Source organism: Elephantulus edwardii, unplaced genomic scaffold (assembly GCF_000299155.1).
Source record: "Elephantulus edwardii isolate Elephantulus edwardi_28Jun2011 unplaced genomic scaffold, EleEdw1.0 scaffold00042, whole genome shotgun sequence".
Classification (NCBI taxonomy): Eukaryota; Metazoa; Chordata; class Mammalia; order Macroscelidea; family Macroscelididae; genus Elephantulus; species Elephantulus edwardii.
This window is the reverse complement of record NW_006399792.1, coordinates 14,323,132-14,342,074: the sequence shown is the minus strand read 5'-3', so window position 1 is coordinate 14,342,074 and position 18,943 is coordinate 14,323,132. Positions and strand designations below refer to the sequence as shown.

Genomic DNA, 18,943 nt, shown 5'->3' with positions numbered 1-18,943 from the left:
AGCCAACCTCCCAGTAAAAAGCTCTTGCAAAAACAAGCCAAACTGTTTAGCCGAAGGTAGAAAAGAATGATAATTTAAGGTGTCTGCACCAATTTAACTGAAATTCTGAATGATCTCTATACAGATTACCACATGATTTATGTAAGAAAGAAAACTTAAACCTAACTTATCATTTTGCAGAAATATGGGTCTAATTTTCTTTTTTTAACAACTAAGTATAATCTAATCTGAAAATAATCATTCCTTGCTTCTAATTCCTCCATTTAAAGTATGCCCCAGGAAGAATATGACATACTAAGCATGATTTTATTTTTGAAGACTGTTTTAATTTAATGTGTGAATGTTACAGTTAATCTTAACATAAAGATGTTTCTAATCTACAATTTAGAATTAACCTGAAATCAAACCATTCTCTACTTAATAAGAAATATTGTTCTTGTTAGTTGTTAAGTGTTGTTGAGTCAAGTACAACCCATAGCAATCCTATGAAAAACAGACCTGAACCCAGTCCTTACCTGTGGCAAAATAATAAAATATTACATTCTGCTAATAGACTTTAATGCAATAAAAGAAGAAAAATAAAAAGTTGACACTTTTCTATGTTTTTCAATTAATTTTAATGAAAGTTTACAGAGACACATATCAATAAGATCTTATAGCTATTCAAAATAACTGTGTATTATCCTCAAATCCAGTCTAGTCTAATATGAATATCGAGCATTTAAGTCTTTTCAGAGGGAGAAATTCATCTGATGATTCTTTTGACACAGGACTCAGGTAATACAATGGAAACTGTCTCCTCATTGTGAGCAATAGTAATAATTCTCATTCTTAGGGATCATCAAGCTGCCTATGATTCATAGCCCCCCTATGAACAACTGATCAAAACTTTCCTCTCCTGTACCACTTTCATGATCTCCAACATCTAGAGCCCTGTGTCAGTCCCTCTCATTGAAGATCATCCCCTCTATCACTGAAGCTCTCCCTTTCCCAGAATAATGTCTTTTCCCCAGGGGCATTCTCTCTTCCTAACATGCTCAAAGTACATAATTGGGAGTTCCAACCATCCTTGCTTCTAAGAAGTACTCTGGTTGCACTTTCTCCAAGAGAGATTTATTTTGGCAGTCCCTGGTATATTCAGAACTCTTCACCAATATATCATTTTTTTAAACTAGGAAATATTTCCAACTTTTATTCTTAAAATTATGAATCAAAATTGCAAGTATAGGTTTATGGAGGCATTTCTGCACACATGAGAGAAATTCTGGAATGTTCACAAGAACACATACTCAGCGAGAAAGTTATTTAATGTGTGGTTACTCAACAGGTTGCATTCACTCCTGCATTTTCTCACGAAGTTCTTCCTTATATTAGCCTTTCTCTTTTCTAACTTGCCAATATTTGGCTTTACATTCAGGCATTTCCCCCCCCCCATCTTCACCCTATTTCAGCCAGGGGTAACCACCTTGCTTGGGTGAATGCCCACAAGCAGAGCTGTACCATTACCCTTCTCATACTGCGCCGCCCTTTCAAGGTAGGTGACATACTGTACACTTGGACTACTTGCCAATGTGCTGACCTTTGTAGTTTCCTCACACAGCCTGAACCTCGTCATCCTTGCAGCTGGGCATGAAGTGCACGTTGTACTCACAGGTCCTTGAAGAGCGGGGAGGCCATGATCCTTCTGTGTACATGTGAGGGGGCACTGAAGTGGCCTTTGCAGTTCTTGCTGCAGTCCAGGGTCACAAAAAGATTGAACTTCATGGTGACTGTCAAACGCTGGCAGCGTCAGACTCTCCATGTGCAAGCAACACCAATTCTTTGGTCTTCCTTATTAATTGTCCAACTATGATATGCAAAGGAAGCAACTGAAAATACGATGGTTTGAATCAGGCTATTTAGCACTTTGGAGAGGTCCTTGATACCAAATTTTCCCAATTCTACATTCAACATATCTTTCGGTTTCTCACTGCTTCTACCATGGGAGTTGACTGTGGATCCAAACAAAAATTAAGCCATTGACAGTGTCAGTCCTTTTTTTTTCATCTATCATGTAATTGCCTATTGGTCCAATGATGAAGATTTTTGCTTTCTTGAGGTTGAGATGTAAATTATATGTCAGTCTAGAGACCAAGGTGCATCTGATCCAGACCATGATCTTCACAATTACTTACCAAGAATAAAAAGGCTGGACACTGAATAAGAATGAAAAAAGAATTGATGCCTTTGACATATGATACTAGAAAAGTCTTAAGCATACCATGGACTGCCAAAAAAAAAAAAAACCCAAACAGATTTTTTCCTGGAGAAGGTGAGGCCAAGTCTCTCCTTTGAGGTAAGGATTTTGACATTCCATCTCATATTCTTTTGGGCATGTTGCCAGAAGGGACCAGTCCTTGGAAAAGGACATCGTGCTTGGAAGAATGGAGGGGCAGTTCAAGACAGGAAGACCCAGGAAGAGATGGATTGACACAGTAACTGAGATAATGGAGGCAGGTGTGTCAGAGACCATGAGACTGGCTTAGAGTACAGGAGGATTTAGAACTATTGAACATAGGGTCATTATGAATCACAGATGACCTGCCAGCACATAACAACAAGAAGCATGGTAAAGGAAGCTATGCTGGCCTAGTAAGTAAGGAATTGCATTTCTGAAACAAAGGTAAGTGGTCTAAGAGCTTCTTTGAGGAAAAAAAATGAGCAATCTCCTTCTATGTGATTTATAGCCTCTGAATACCTACTGGAGGTTCAGTTAATGAGGTGGTTCCAACTCGATGGAAAATAACAACAGCAAAACCAACAATCATAACATAAGAGTAGCATGATGATGAGAATTTTTATTAATAACAACACTAGTAATGGTTATGTTATATTCACTCTTTCACTTAATTGTCACAGCAATAAACTAACATAGGGACTAGTATTATTTCCATTTTCTTCATGACAAATCTGATCGAAGGTAACTTACCAAGTAATGCACTTCTCAACTAGAGTAAAGCATTCTACGCGTTTCCATTTCAATCATCTTATATTTAAAGAACTCAATGGGAAAAATTTAGTAGGACTTTTCTGACTTTTTAATTTTGTTGATGCATTCTTCTAAGCGATATAATACTGGTCTGTCCATTTGCTGTACAGAGGTAACTCGTAGTTGCCGTGATGCTAAACACTACGACACTGACGTGTCAAATGTGATAATGGTTACCCATGGTGGATAGCGTTTGGTGAAGCTCCCTGATTAAGTTTGTAAGCAGGAGTGGTAGCCACTTCTAAAACAGCTTGCCTCCATAAACTTTATGAACTTGGAAGAATGATGAAAGTGCTAAGGTCTTTCCTTCATAGGGTCACTATGAGTCATCTACAACTCAATGGCACTTAACAACAACAATATTTTTCAATGGTCAAGTAGAATGGCATTTCCTATCTGATTAAGTCAATCTATTTATTTGTGATATTTGCTAAAATAAGCACAAACACAAGAGTATTAGAAGATCATATGGAAGACACAATCTATTCAGCCTTGGCATAGAAGCATCAACAAAGACATCCTTCAGGACATCACCTATAAGATGATTCCTACAAAATAGCTGGAAGTTAAGAAAAATTATGAGAAAAACATACAGCAAAACAAAACATAAAATTTCAACAGAGCAGCAAACAACAAATGCTGGTGAGGTTGTAGAGAGACTGGAGTTCTTATTCACGCCGGGTGGGAACATAAAATGGTACAACCAGTATGGAAGGTAGTTTGGCACTTTCTCAAAAAGTTGGAAATAGAGATACCATTTGACTAAGCAATTTTACAACTGAGAAAATTCCCTAAAGAAATTAGAGGCATGACTCAAAGAGATAAATGCATACCCATGTTTATTGCTGTGTTATTTACAATAGTTGAAGGGATAGAAGTAACTCAACTTCCCATCAGCAAAAAAGGGAATAGAAAAACTATGGTACAATAACTTTATGGAATATTACACAGCTTTGAAAAACAACTAACTCATAAAATATTGCACAGCATGGGTGAGCCTGAAGACATTACACTGAATGAAATCGCAGTTACAAAAGGACAAGTACTATATAACATTGCTGTTAGAAAATAAGACTAACATGGGGGATGGGAGGAAAACAGGAAAAGAGTGGATAAATAATAAACACTGCATTAGAACAGATGAGGGGAAGAACAGTATGGAAGGAATATATGATTAGGCATTATATGCAGGACAAAAATCTGGAACAAAAAGCACATTGCAAAGTGTCCTAGGGAAGATTGAAGAAAGAGACAGGGAGGAAAATGTGCAACAATGAATTAACAAAAACTCAAACGTTTTGTAAACATTTGTTAAAATCACACACACACGCACACACACACACACACACACACACACAGCATCACCTTACAAACTAGAAGGTAAGAACATCTATTGAATTCTCATCTTTCACTTTCAAAATATGCCACTGAATTAAAATAGCCTCAGAGTTAACTCTCCACCAGGTTTCCAAGGCTGGAAATTGTGCAGGAGGAGATTGTGCACCTTTATTTCAAAGAGAGAATTGAACTACCAGAGAGATGTGGTATTTGAGTTAGCGGCACAAGTTCTTACAAACTATGCCACCAGTCACAAAAATTATCAGCCACTCAATATACCAGGAGTACAGATTGTGACAGTAAGGAAATATGACTTAAAGAAGAAAAAACGGAGTGGAGGAAAGACTATAGACAACCCATGGTATCACCTTTGGATATTTGGAATTAGTTTTAAGATAGTTCTAAGACAGATGAAAATATGACAAGAATTGTGTAATATCCCTCTTGCTTCAGTAAAGGAAAAAGATTAATAGACAATATTCTTAGAGTAAAAAAAAACAACAAACAGATGCTGTCCTGGACGTGCTCACCAAATTGTGCCAAGAAATCTGGAGAACGACCACTTGGCCAACTGACTGGAAGAGATCGATATTTGTTCCTATCCCAAAGAAAGGTGACCCAACAGAATGTGGAAACTACAGAACAACCTCACTGATTTCACATGCAAGCAAGATTTTACTGAAGATTATCCAAAAACGACTGGAACAGCACATCAACAGAGTACTACCAGAAGTCCAGGCTGGGTTTAGAAGGGGTCGTGGTACTAGGGATATTGTTGCTGATGTTAGACGGATCTTAGCTGAAAGCAGAGAATACCAGAAGAATGTCTATCTGTGTTTCATTGATTATGCAAAGGCATTTGACTGTGTAGATCATAACAAACTATGGCTGACTCTGAGAAGAATGGGAATCCCAGAACACTTGATTGTTCTAATGCGAAACTTATACTTGGACCAGGAGGCAGTCATCAGAACAGAGCAAGGGAACACTGCATGGTTCAAAATTGGGAAGGGCGTACACCAGGGATGCATCCTATCTCCATACCTTTTTAACCTATATGCAGAACAGATTATCCAGGAGGCTGGGCTCTATGAGGAGAAATGTGGGGTCAAGATTGGTGGACGATTTATCAACAACCTGCGTTATGCGGATGACACAACCCTGCTTGCTGAAACTGAAGAGGACGTGAAGCGGCTGCTGCAGAGTGTCAAGGACTGCAGCCTACAATATGGATTGAGGCTCAATGTCAAGAAGACAAAGATTCTCACCACTGGACCAATTGGCAGCATCAGGATGGATGGTGAAGAGATTGAGATTTTACATAGCTTTAGTTTGCTTGGCTCCACAGTCAACAGTCTTGGCACCAGCAGCCAGGAAATTAAAAGGCGCATTGCCATGGGAAAGTCTGCTGTTAGGAACCTCTCCAAAGTACTGAAGAGCAATGGTGTCTCTCTGGAGACTAAGTTGCGTCTGATACAGGCTATGGTCTTCGCAATCACTTGTTATGCATCAGAGAGTTGGACAATGACCAAGGATGATAGAAGGAGAATTGATGCCTTTGAGCTGTGGTGCTGGAGAAGAGTATTGAAAATACCATGGACTGCTAGGAAAACAAACAGATTTGTCCTGGAAAGGGTGAAACCGGGTGGCTCCTTGGAGGCAAGGATTCTGAGCCTCCGTCTAACATTCTTTGGACATGTTGTGAGGAGAGACTGGTGTTTGGAGAGGGACATCATGCTTGGGAGGGTGGAGGGACAGCGCAGGAGAGGAAGGCCCTCTGGACTGATTCAGTGACTGGGATAATTGGGATGGGAGTGTCAGAGACAGTGCGATTGGCACAGGACAGAGCGGAGTTTAGGGCTGTTGTACATATAGGGTCCCTATGAGTCGCAAGTGCCTCGACGGCACATAACAAAAAAAAAAATTAAAAAAATCTTCATGTGTTTTAAATAAAGAGAAATTAAACTACAATAGTGACAATGAGGGAGGATGGTGTATAAATGAAAGACTTTGAGATACAAAGATGTTAGGCTAGGACACAGCCATTTAATGGATGTGCGGGAAGTGGTGGGGTGGGAGAAGGAGAAAATAGCTTCATCATTTTTGTTTGGCACAAGTAGGTATATAGTCCTGCACAAATTACATAGGCCAATCCAGATCGAGGAGTGTACTTGAACAGATACAAAATTAGTTTCATTTGAACCAATCAAGTGTAATGAGTCAAGGAGAATTCCAAATGGTCTCATGGGCATAAGAGTAGCAGTTGTGTAGATAGAGGGTTTACGGCTAACAAAAAGGAATGGCTAGAGATCTTGGGATCACTAATAAGGAAAGAGGCCTTAAAGATGATTTAGTAAGTCAGAAATTCAATCATAATAAAAATTAGCAATTAAGGGATTGGCAGAGAAAGGAGGTCTGAGGTGCTATCTAAGAAGAAAGAATCAGGAAAATAATAATGTGAAGGCGCAAAGGACAAAGAAGACTCTCTTCCAAGAAAAGAATAGTCAACAATGTTGGTCAAAGAAAACAGTGACAACAGACAGATTGCTTAAGTTTCTTCTCCATAAATAGATTCAGTTTTGTTTAGAATTGTTTACAACTATCTTAGACCATTCTTTGCTCCATTCTTGAGCTTTTATTTCAAATCAGAAGGATAGAAGAGACCTTAACAACTTAATAAAAATATTGTTTAAAGTGCACTTTAATGTCCGTTGATAGGGATAAAACTTAATGTGATTATGTTAAATTAATTCCATATGTGATATTATTGAATAACACTTTGATATATAATTAAGTAAATAAAATCAAGAAGTCCTAATGATAACACTACTTTCATACCTAAAAAGATATAACTGATAAAAAAAAAAAAGGAGAAAGACTCAATGCTATATGTTTAAGCTACCCTGATCCGAGAAATCTTATATTCCTTGAAATACAGCTGACATTTCAATCCACAGGAACCTATTTGCAAAGTATTCATTTGATCCTAACTTTATGAGAATCAATAAAAGACTGCCATTTTATGAACCATTAGAAAAGATGAAAAAATTAAATAAAATTATGAAAGACATTTGCAGGAAGTAATAAATAATTTACCTCCAATTTTCACATACTGAAAATTAAACTGGCAACTACTCAAAAGGTTATTAAAATTATGGTGACTTAAGATGTTTTGAAATCTAACGCTAGTATTTAATACACTGCAGAGCTTGTTAAAAGCTGTCTTCAACGGGTGTAGAAATTCTACTTTTAATGATGAGTAGAACTGGTGCTCTTGTGGCATAGTCTGTAGGGGGCTGAGTTTCTAATCTAAGTGAGAACCTCTCTGGTGGTTCAAACTCACCAGCAGCTCGGTAGGAGACACATTGGCAATCTCTTCCTATGCAGTCTACAGCCTTGGAAACCTGGTACTAATCAGCTACTAGTGTGTTCTGACTCAACGGCAATAAGGTTGTTATTTCAAGCTATGAGTAAGAACATAAATAATAAGTTTTGTTTAAGGTTACTTTTTACAAAGTAGATACTTTTTATGACAAATAATTTCTTATTGGGATAGCTCAATATAGGTATACAACTAAAACAAACTGCCAGGTAATCTTTAAATCAAGATTAGTTGAATTAAAATCCAAAATAATAACAACAACAAAATATCTATATTTTGGGACAGACTGGACATCACACATAAACTTTATTATAAATGTTTTTTATTTTCCACTAAATACTATTTAACATTTTTTGTGTAGTTTGATTAAAGAAAGGTCTTTCGAAATACTCATCCAAATTTTTTGTGCCTTTCATGCAAAAATGTCAAATGCCTCAGTATAATTGAAACTGCTGCAAAAGAAAATATAGAAGCAGTTACAGAAGAGGATTTAAACACATATTTAAGGAATATCCTCTATATCCCCCTTTCCCTGTTTGAACACTTTCAGTTGCCAAAAACTCAATAATTTTGTAAGAAATTTCTCCCTTACCTTGAGCTGAAATATGCCTCCTCACCCTTTTTTTCCTCCTTGGAAGCAATAAGAATAAATCAAATCCTTTTATCACATGACAAGACTTCCAATGCTTGATCTTCATGTGTTACCTAAGTCACAATTGTTCTACACTTTCATTTGTATGCGTTGTACTTGACAGCAGTTAACAACATTTCCCTACCTTTGAGATATTGTGGAATTTTATCTCACTTACTTTGGGCATATTGTTAGAAGTCTTGAGAGAAAAAAATCATACTTGGAAGAGAAGAGGGTAAGAGATAGAGAGTAAGACGCTTAACAAGATGGACCAACACAGTGACTGTAACAATGGGCTCAAGAAGGGCAGAGATTGTGAGGATGGTGCAGGATAGGACAAGGTTCGGATCTGTTGGTCACAGAGTCACTATGAGTTGTAGTTGACTTGACGGCACGTAAGAACAACATATCTCTCAATATTTTGTTGGTCTCTTATATACATACATTAATTAATTCATGTTCCTTTGAGAGATAACTTCTATAACTGAATACAAAATGTATATTTGAGAATGGGCAAATACCTTTAGAGACACAATCAGAAAGCAATGTTTTAAGAGAACAAAGAGATAAATTTCTTACAGTTTTGGAGGGAATGGTGAAAAGACCCTCAATATCAACTTATCAAGATTCTAATGTTTGTATTCAAAACAATAAAACACTAAAGTGTTGGAATTCATTATTTTTAAAAAAACCGACTAAACCAGGCCTCATTTCTAAAGAAGCAGAAGAATAAACTTGTGTGGTATTATCTGCTACGAGATAATATACATATGAGATAATACAGATATTTACAAAGCTTCCCCTATAAGGACTTGTGCTAAAGGCAGGATTCATCCAACTGAGAAAGAGAAACAAAATCAATTAACTCTGACCTAGGCAAAAGAAATCAGGCTGAATTTTGTAAAAAAAAAATAATAATAATATGTTGGCAGAAATAAAATTATTCTATTACCAAGTGAGGCTCTAATTTCAAATCTGCAGCTTTGTTAGTCTCAATGATCCCACAGTATCAGATGCTTGCAATATTCCATAACTGATGCCCTACCACTTATTCAAAACACTCTGTCAAGAGTCTTCCCACACTGCCTTTTAAGACAACTAATACTATCAGCTTCATCTGATTTAGATATTTATTTCAGATTTGCCAAAAGATTCTGGCCAATGTTTTTGAAAGCACATTTAACTATACCATATGCCTCCTTAAATAATCTCTATCAAACAAGCTGTAGGATAAAGCTCTGGTTCATTCTGTTCTGTTTTTCTTTCTTCACAATGTGTTTATGTATATTTACCCAATTTGTTCTGTTCTTCTTGCCAAATTACAGGTTTGAGATCTCAACTATTGCAGAACAGCTGTGCTATTGTGATGACTCAGAAACAAGGGTCAGAGAAAAAAGCTCATATCCAAGTACTGGTAACACCTGTACGCCAAGATGGAAAGCTATTGCCCTGGGTTTAAAAGGATCCAGAGAACATGGAGAGTTCATCCTCAGAAAAGATCATTTTTGCACAAACAAGCAGCAGAGATTAATTCTGAAATAATATCAGAATTTCCCTCACTAAGACAAATAGTTTCATTATATAGCATGCTAGTTTTTAAGTGAATTGTGCTCAGTGAAAGATGTAGAAAAGAATAACCTCATTACTTCTACCTTCAAAGGCTTTTTGTTGAAATCCTAAGAATTTGCTTTCACTTCATCTTTGTGTTAAAACTAAGCCAGAGCTGCTAAAGAGTCAATTCCAAAGCACAGTGGTCCCATGTGTCAGAATAGACCTGTTTCCCAGAGGATTTTCCATGAGGTTTTTTTCTGGAAGTAGATCACCAAAGCTTTCTCAAACAATCCTCATGGGTGGAACTGAACCTACTCAATAGCATCTGGATCTTAGAGTATGTAGTTTGTCGACAGCTTTGTCTTGCCTGGATCCACAACTAACACCCTTGGTACCAGCAGTCACAAAATAAGGAGAGACATTGCAGGAAAAATCTGCAGTTAGGGACCCTTCCAAATTATTGAGGAATAATGATATCAGTTTGTGGGCTAAGATGTATCTGATTCAGGTGATAGTCTTTCTGATTACTAGCTATGCATCCAAGAACTGGAAAATGCATGTTGTTGTTATTGTTACATGCCATCAAGTCACTAGCAACTCATAGCTACCCTACATACAACAGCCCTAAACCCTGCTCTATCCCTTGCTAATCCTATTGTCTCCAACACGCCTATCCCCATTACCCCAGTGACAGAAAGATGCCATCTTATCGAGGGACAATGAATAGGGATAACAGAGAAAAAATTGGCACATTTAAGCTGTGGTGTTGGAGAAGAGTACTGAATTGTCCATAGACAGCCAACAGAACAAACAGATACGTCTTTGAGAGGGTACAGCCAGAGTACTCTTTGGAGGCAAGAATGATGAGGCTTCATCTCACATATTTTGGGCATGTTGCTAAGATGGGCTATACTTTGGGAAAGGACATGATGCTTGGAAGGGTGGAGGGTCAGTGAGGGACAGGAAGACCTTCAACCAGGTGGATTGACAGGGTGACTGCTGCAATGGGCTCCTGTGTGTCAGGAAGTGTGAGAATGGTGCAGGATAGAACAAGGTTTAGATCTTTTGTTCACAGGGTCGCTATAAGCTGTGCTCGACTGGATGACAGGACAGCACCTAACAACAACAATACAGTTTATAAGCGTTAAACATAAATGTGTGTGTGTGTGCGTGTGTAGAAGTGTATATACAGATATATAAGCACATAAATACATACATATATAAAACAAAATTCAAATGCCATGGAGTCAATTCTGACTCATGGCAGCCCCCCATCAGGTTTCCAAGGCTTAAGTCTGGACAGAAGGAGACTGCCCGTCCTTCTCCTACAGAGTAGCTGGTGAATCCAAACTGCTGACCTTTCACATCCATTTCATCAATTTAAATGTATCTCAAAGCTTTTTAAAAGCTTACTTCAAGAATGTGCAGCATGGTTATGTTTGGATAGAATTATCCTATGTATTTTTCACTTATTGCACAACATTAATTTCCAAATGCATATCTATGTCCCAAACACTAGGTCTTTTGCCGTTTCGTTAGTCAACCTCTCCAAGGAAACTCCCTCATGTTAATGCACTTTGAAATAAAACTCTAGGAGCTCTAATTCTTGAAAAGAATAATCCTCAAATAAAATATAATTCTGGAGAATCATTTTGGAATGAGAAAGGAACTGATAGAGCAGTCTAATGAGATGAAGCACATGCCCACGGATCCAGCTCTGAGACTATGCATCTGGCTCTGTGACTGTCTGTCTAGGGTTACTTCACTAGTGAGCAGTTAATTATTTAAGTGAGAGAACAGGGGGAACCATCGCCACATCTGTCACCCTCACACAGAAAAAAACCTTCATTCATTGTTGGGCCAGATGTGTTTATTTGAAACATAGACTAACTAGCTACTTAATGGGTTTGAATCCATAGCCAAAAGCTAATTAGGCAAACATATTAAGCATCCGTCACCTTACAAGGCTAAGCTGTTTCAGTTGTGTGGACTTTAATCCAATTTCATAAGAGAGTTCATCACCTCCAAAAATATCTAAAGGAAACTCAAGGCAAAGAAAATGTACCAATTATTTACCATACAATATGTGAGACCAATATTGACACTCAATAAATAAACAAGTAAAATCTTCTCAAGCTTTGCCTCAGTGGTATCATGGACGTGATATACAAAAACAAAACTAAAAGTAATTCTTTAGATATCTGTCCTTCTCAAAACATTTGAGGCTTGCTAGAAGATGAAATACTAATGTCAAAAATGGGGCAAATGATTTCTAATGTCTTCTATTTATGATGCCATGTGTGATTTTGAAAATTGCATCTCCAGAGTACAGAGTCAATCTATAAATTATAAAAAAATTATCAGCAACCTCCATGATATCTTATTCTAACGGAGCATATGTTCAAAGGTACATTGTAAATGAAATAAGTTCAACGCCTGGGACAGAGCAGGCAAACTGCATTTTATATCTATATTGCAGAGAAAAGCAAGTTGCTCTCTTGAACACTATTATAAATGAAACAAAAGATTTTTCTATTCTTTTAAATGATATGACTCCTTAAGACAAAACCCAGGCCACTTTTTTCCTAATTGAAATAGGATCCTGCCCCAGTGATCAAATGCTCTATTTTAGGCTTTTATAATAACTGTCAAATCAAAATATTTCGTTAAAATAATTCATTCTTTCTTACAGCAAACCTTTAGTGAATTTAATAGGCCCTGTTAGATGCTATAGATACAGCCAAGAATAAAACAAACAAAATTCTTCTCAGAAAGGAGACACGACAACAAACAAGTGCTTGGAGTGAAAACTCAAACAAGGAAGGGGAATAAAGAGAATGCTGAGGGAAAGGGAAAGGCATCTTGCATTCTTAAATAGAGCAACCAAGAATAGACTTACTGAAAATGTTATATTTAGACAACACTTGAAGAAGATAAAGGTGTATGTCATCAGAGGAAAAGTATTTCAAGCACAAGGAACATCATCACATGCAAAAGTGGAATGAGCCAATATGATTAATGAACAGCTAAGGGGCCAAGGTTATCCACCACAAGAGAATGAGGAAGAAGCTCAGCGCAGCATGTGGCCAGAACCTGGAGGACCTTACAGACCCAAATCTCCCTCTTCTGAGTTGATTTTGACTCACTGCAACTTTACATCAGTTTCTGAAAGCTGAAATTCTTAGGGGAATAAAATGTTTCTCTTTCGGGGCAGTTTGTGAATTTGAACCACGTAACACACTACCAAAACAAGACTCCTTAAGGACTTACAGAGAACACTGCAATAGTTAGTCTGTTATTCTGAAAATGTATTGGAAATTGTTGCAAAGACTTTTAAGCAGAGGAGTCAACAAAAATTGATCTGTTTTAATGGGATCACGCAGGGTTAGGGTAGAAAGAGAAAGGTAAGTTTGGAGAATAATAATCCAAGCAAGAGAAGGTGGTTGCTTAATCTAGAATGACTGTAGCAATGAATGCAAGTAAGAAGAAGTGGATTCTGGGAAGGTAATTAAATTAGAGCTGAAAAAATTTGCTGGTGGGCTGAGTGTAAGACAAAGAATGAAATGACCATACAAAAGAACTGGATCTGAAAAACACAAAATATTCATCTGTAAACAGAAAAGATAGGTTGAGGGGTAGTAACAACCAGTCCAATATGGAGTTATAGATTCAATAGAGGAGCATAGAATTTCAAGTCAATAGAATACATGACAACTCGGAAAGTCACTGAGTCCCACTGTACACTTGGGCTCAAAATGGATCCATATAAAATTGATCCTACTTTAAGTTCTGGTCTTCACCTATACAGCCACAGCTATGTTCTCAGTAACACTAGATTATCATGTGACAGGACAATGTATATATCTACATATCTATATATCTATATGTACATGTATATCTATATCTATCTCTATCTCTATCTCTCTATCTCTATCTACCTATGTCATCTATATCTATCTATATCATATATATATATGTTAAAGAGCAGAAAAGACCTTCTTAATGAGTTTGCTTTCAAAGGTGGATTATGCAGCATCTTTTAATCAGTGCAATATAGATAACTGATAGAACTATAATTTACAAAGGTACCAATGATGTCCAATGTTGTTATTAGGAGCCGTCAAGTCGAGTACGACTCATAGCAATCCTATGAACAACAGATTTAAACCCTGTCCTATCCTGTGCCATATTCCCCATCTCTCAAACACTTGAGCCCTTTGCTGCAGTCACTGTGTCATTCCATCTCTTTGGGGGTTGTATACATATCCCAGGAAGTGCTCAAGTTAACTAAAAACTCCTAAAATTATTATTTTCAGCTTCATAGAAGAAGGTATAGTTTTCACTCTTCTGGCACTGTTTTGTTGTGGTTGACTGTTGTTGAGTTGAGCACGACTCATAGCAGCTCTATGAACAAAAGAGCTGAAGCCTTTTTATCTACCTTTCTAAATATCGTCATTTCTCAAAGTTCAGAGTTTCCAGAGGCATGTTGTTTAGAAAGTGGATGCCACTCCTGCCTCTGACACTAGACCTATTTTTATTTTTCTTCTGTTCTTGGCAAATATCAACACAAAATAAACACATTGTTAAAAATTGATTCTGACTAACCATAGAGTAGATTCAAGTTCCTAATAGCCTCATGTGTGTAAAACAGAACTGTTTATTATAAGGTTGTCAACGATGTGTGCCTATCAGAGGGAGATCACCAGGCCTGACTTCCAAAGTGATTCTTGGTGAGTTTGAACATAAAAGTGTATTTCATCCAGCAACTTCCTGCATAATAAAAGTAAAACTCACTCATTCATTGCCCTGGAGTCAGAACCAACTCATCGTTAAAACTCTACTGAGGTTTCCTTGGTTGTAAATTGCACAAGAGGAGATCATCCATTTCTCTCCCAGGAAGTGGCGGTGGATTTAAGCAGCAAGAGAAGCACTGTCTTTGGGTTAGCAAAATGGACTAGACCATGAAAGAAACACAAATTAAAAAGAATGACTAAAAGAAATACTAAAATAATAATTCAATTATCTGTATATATATAGTCCAGGCTCAGAGCTCTTATTTAAGATATCATTCTTGTTTAGTACCAGATCAAAGAACATAACAGTATAAAGTTTACTAGCAATGAACACAAATTGCTAGTACCAATCAATACAAATGTACAAATATTTTCGAATCCAAAATGTGCCATATTAATGATGTCCCTCTAGTTCTTTTATATTAGTATTAGTATTTATGAAATAGTGTACAATTGCTCAATCAAAACCTCATTTTAGACTGTGAGCTTATGACTATGTGTGTAAATTCAATACTCTAAAATAAATGACTTTGGGTCAACTTATTTAAAGTCTCTAACAATGGTTCTCAAATTCATCTTCATGAATATTTATAGAATCTTTGAAATAATAAAATGATAAAATAGACAGTACCATTTTAAAACTAATCAAAGTTGACATACTAACTCAAGTGTCACATCTATGGCTTACTGTCCAATAAGACTGTACATCAAAATGTTATTGTTGTCTATTGCCTTCGAGTCGAGCACGACTCATAGTGACTCTATGAACAAAAGGCCTGAAGCGCCTCTACTCTACAGCTATCAACACTGATCAAAGTATACAAAAATATTATGTAATAAAAAGTATATTATTTACCATTTTCTAGTAATTTGTAGCCAAAAGTTTAGAACTATTTTCAGTGAGATACTTACTCTCCAACTTTATGCAAAGTAGGTGCAGGACAAAGCATAGAATTAAGTTGTACTCTTACTGGTGTTACACCTAGAAAATGAAATACCATTGAGTTATTCATGTGAGGAGCATGCTGCCCTCAAATCTTAAGTATGGAAAATTAAATATATTAGCACACACACAAAAATATACACATCTAAAATAAGAGGAAAGGGAAATACAAAAATATATAAAAATAACAAATCATAAATTCATATTTTTGTAGCAGTCTAAATTTACAGTTATAAATACTATGTTGTTTCTGTGTACCTTCAAGTCGGAACTAACTTATAGCTGACCCTCCAGGAGGTTTTTAGAGGCAGTTAATTGCACGAGAAGAGACTGTCCATTCTTCTCCTGATAAATATTATAAAGTTATCTTTTTTCCCCTACACTATTTCAGAGGTTTTCTATTTTTAAAGATTTTTTTTTTAAATAGAGTTTACAAATAATAAAAAAAAATTATCCATGGGAAAATGAGTTTCATAAACTAGGCATGTCTAGCCCTTAGTAAATCTATTTTGTATTCTAAGAGATTAAGTTCTCTTTTCATTTTAATAACATATAAAAGAAAATTATCTAAGTATGTAGATAATCAAAAAGCTACATGATCAACAGTAAAATCTAAGAACATAAATATGATCACAATTCTGATTTCATCATTACTTTGAGAACTAATGTTAACTAATGGTCTTAAATAGCTATTAATGAAAATGTTGATATTATAATCAGCTTTAACAAGGAATAAAAAAAGCAGATGAATAATCATTGTGATCAAAGATTCTAAATAATAATCTTGGTCAAAAGAGGGAAGAATGTGCAATAGCATTTTAATTTCTAATTAGAATCCAGATTTCTAGAATCATTGAGGGTGTGTGAACCGTTGAAACTATCACAATGACAAAGAAAAATTTTCAATTTGAAACTGAAATATACTTAGAAGTCCACATAGAGGGGGGGAAAAAAATCCCATCCCAGTTTATCTCAATAAGAAAAGTATTTTTTGCTTTTTAAAGAATTATCACCATGTTATCAAGTTTTTAACACCAACTCAAAAGATTACATAAGAAGCTCTGGAGGTCAGTGAGGCTATATCAATGACAGTATGTTGAAATAATTTTCATGACTTGACGAATATAGTCAGTGTCAATGATTTGTACTTACAGAAAATGTTTAAATGAAATAAAACTGAATATTTTTTAAAAAATTAGATATAGCTTACTTTTAGATCATATCAAAAGGGCTCTAAACACAGCTACTGAATAAAAAGTATGGGTTTTTCCTTCATTATGAAACTGATTATGAACAGCATGCATTTGTTACAACCATTGTTCGTTTGCCTTACCAAACCAGTGATCAAAAACAGCAAGAGAAGTTAGAAAATTTACTGAGAGACACATCACTTTTTTTCAAGACACATACTGAACTCTTACTGTGTGTGTCCAAAACTGTGCTAATTGAAGATGCTAGTACCATCATATAAATAGCAAAATAGCAGACAAATCTCTTGAAAAAATAATGTCACCAAAGCTATAAAAAGTTATAGAGTATCCTTTACAATAAACACTCCTACAGGGCAATATAATCAGCCATGAGAAAAAACAATGTTTTAACGGAAAATTAAAATGTTAGGAATATCCCAAAACTCAGAGCAATTTTAGAAGTAAAAGTTTTCTCCAAATGAGTATAATAATGTTTTCCTTATCTGCTTTTTCAAAAATTAGAGAAAGAAAAATGAAATTCAGTACTATAAATATTATGACGATCTAAAAACAATGTGCTGGGTGGCCACTGAACATACAGAAAAGATTTCTAAGACAAAAAGGTTTACTGGTAAGATAAACTCCAAAAAATAACAAAATAGGCAAGAGTAAATTTGATTTTTAAAGCAATAGGTCAGGAAAAAGACAATTAACCTGGGCAATTGATACAGTACAGGGAAAAAACCTGAGTCAAACATCAGCTTTTCCTGAGACCATGGTGTTGCTATGTACCGTAGAATCGGAACCGACCCACAGCTGACCCGCCAGAGGATTTTTAGAGGCAATAAACTGCACAAGAGCTCACTGGCCAGCTTTCTCCTGCAGAGCGGCTGGTGGATTCAAATTGAGTTCATCTGCGCTGGCAGCGAAATTCCTTATACAAGAGCTCCTCATTACTAACTACTGTTTATCTAATCAGTAAAATAAGGTTATTTCAGTACCACCTGACATTTAGTTTGTTATGAACAAGTGTTGTCATCATTCAACAGCTATTAAAAATCTTTTTCTATTGGGTTATCAATGACACTTCATTTTTTCCCCTTCTTGATTAAAAGAAAATAACATAGTTTTACTTGGATAAAAAACGGACTTCATTCTTAATTCATGCTGTGCAGATTTTAAGGTAATATTAAAATCATGAGAAGACCTACTCCTTGTGTATGTTTCATTGACCGTATATGTGCAGAGCACACTGCCATTTTCACGCCCCAGCACGAATCCTCTTCCATTCAAAACAATTTGAAATTCCTCTGAAAACAAAAGGAAAAATAAGTGTTTAAATATTTTTTCCAAAATAACCTACAACATTAGTAGTTTAGTATTACTCAATAATTCTGAGCAAAGATTTTTTTTTACATAGTATTCTGTCAACACTAACAATAAAGACATCACTCTATTTACAAATCAACCTGTTTTTTCAGACTCCCAAATTGTGGTGCTAGAGAAAAATCTTGAACATACTATGGACTGCCAAGAAATCAAATAGATCTGTCTTGGAGAGGGTGAAACCAAGTTTTTCCTTGGAAGCTATGATTTTGAAGATCTGTCTCACGTACTTTGGGCATATGGCACATGGACCAATCCTTAGACCGGTGCTTAGCTAAAACATATTACATTAATTATGTTTTTGCTACCTGCCATCCAGTTAGCTCTGATTCACAGGACTATCATATAAAACAGCAAGGCTTCAACTGGTTCTGTGTTATAATATGTTGTTAAATTTAAGCCCACTATTATATCCATTTCCTAAACAACTTACTTCCGGAAACTCTACGAACTTTGATAAATGTCAAAAGTTATAGAAAGGCTTCAGGCCTTTTGTTCACAAGGTCACTATGAGTCGTGCTGGACTCAAAGGCAATCAACAACAACATTGTATCACCTCTGTCAACCTATCTCATTGAGAGTTTCCCTCTTTATGCTGGGTTTCTACTTAATAAATCAGTGAAGTGGGGAAACGACAGCCTTTTTAACAAAAGGTGCTGGCAAAATTGGAAAAATATCTGCAAAAGACTCAAGCAAGACCC

The 18,943-nt window shown here is 36.2% G+C and overlaps 1 protein-coding gene across 1 annotated transcript in view; it reads right to left on the bottom strand.

Annotated features, from left to right (window-relative positions):
* ANTXR2 (anthrax toxin receptor 2) overlaps positions 1-18,943 on the bottom strand; it is a 158,130-nt gene that overhangs the window by 64,655 nt on the left and 74,532 nt on the right. Inside the window, exons 9-10 of the mRNA XM_006885333.1 lie at positions 18,068-18,166; positions 15,636-15,705 (exon numbers count right to left, since the gene is read on the bottom strand). Coding sequence (XP_006885395.1) covers positions 15,636-15,705; positions 18,068-18,166 — 169 coding nt within the window. The remainder of the gene's footprint in view (positions 1-15,635; positions 15,706-18,067; positions 18,167-18,943) is intronic.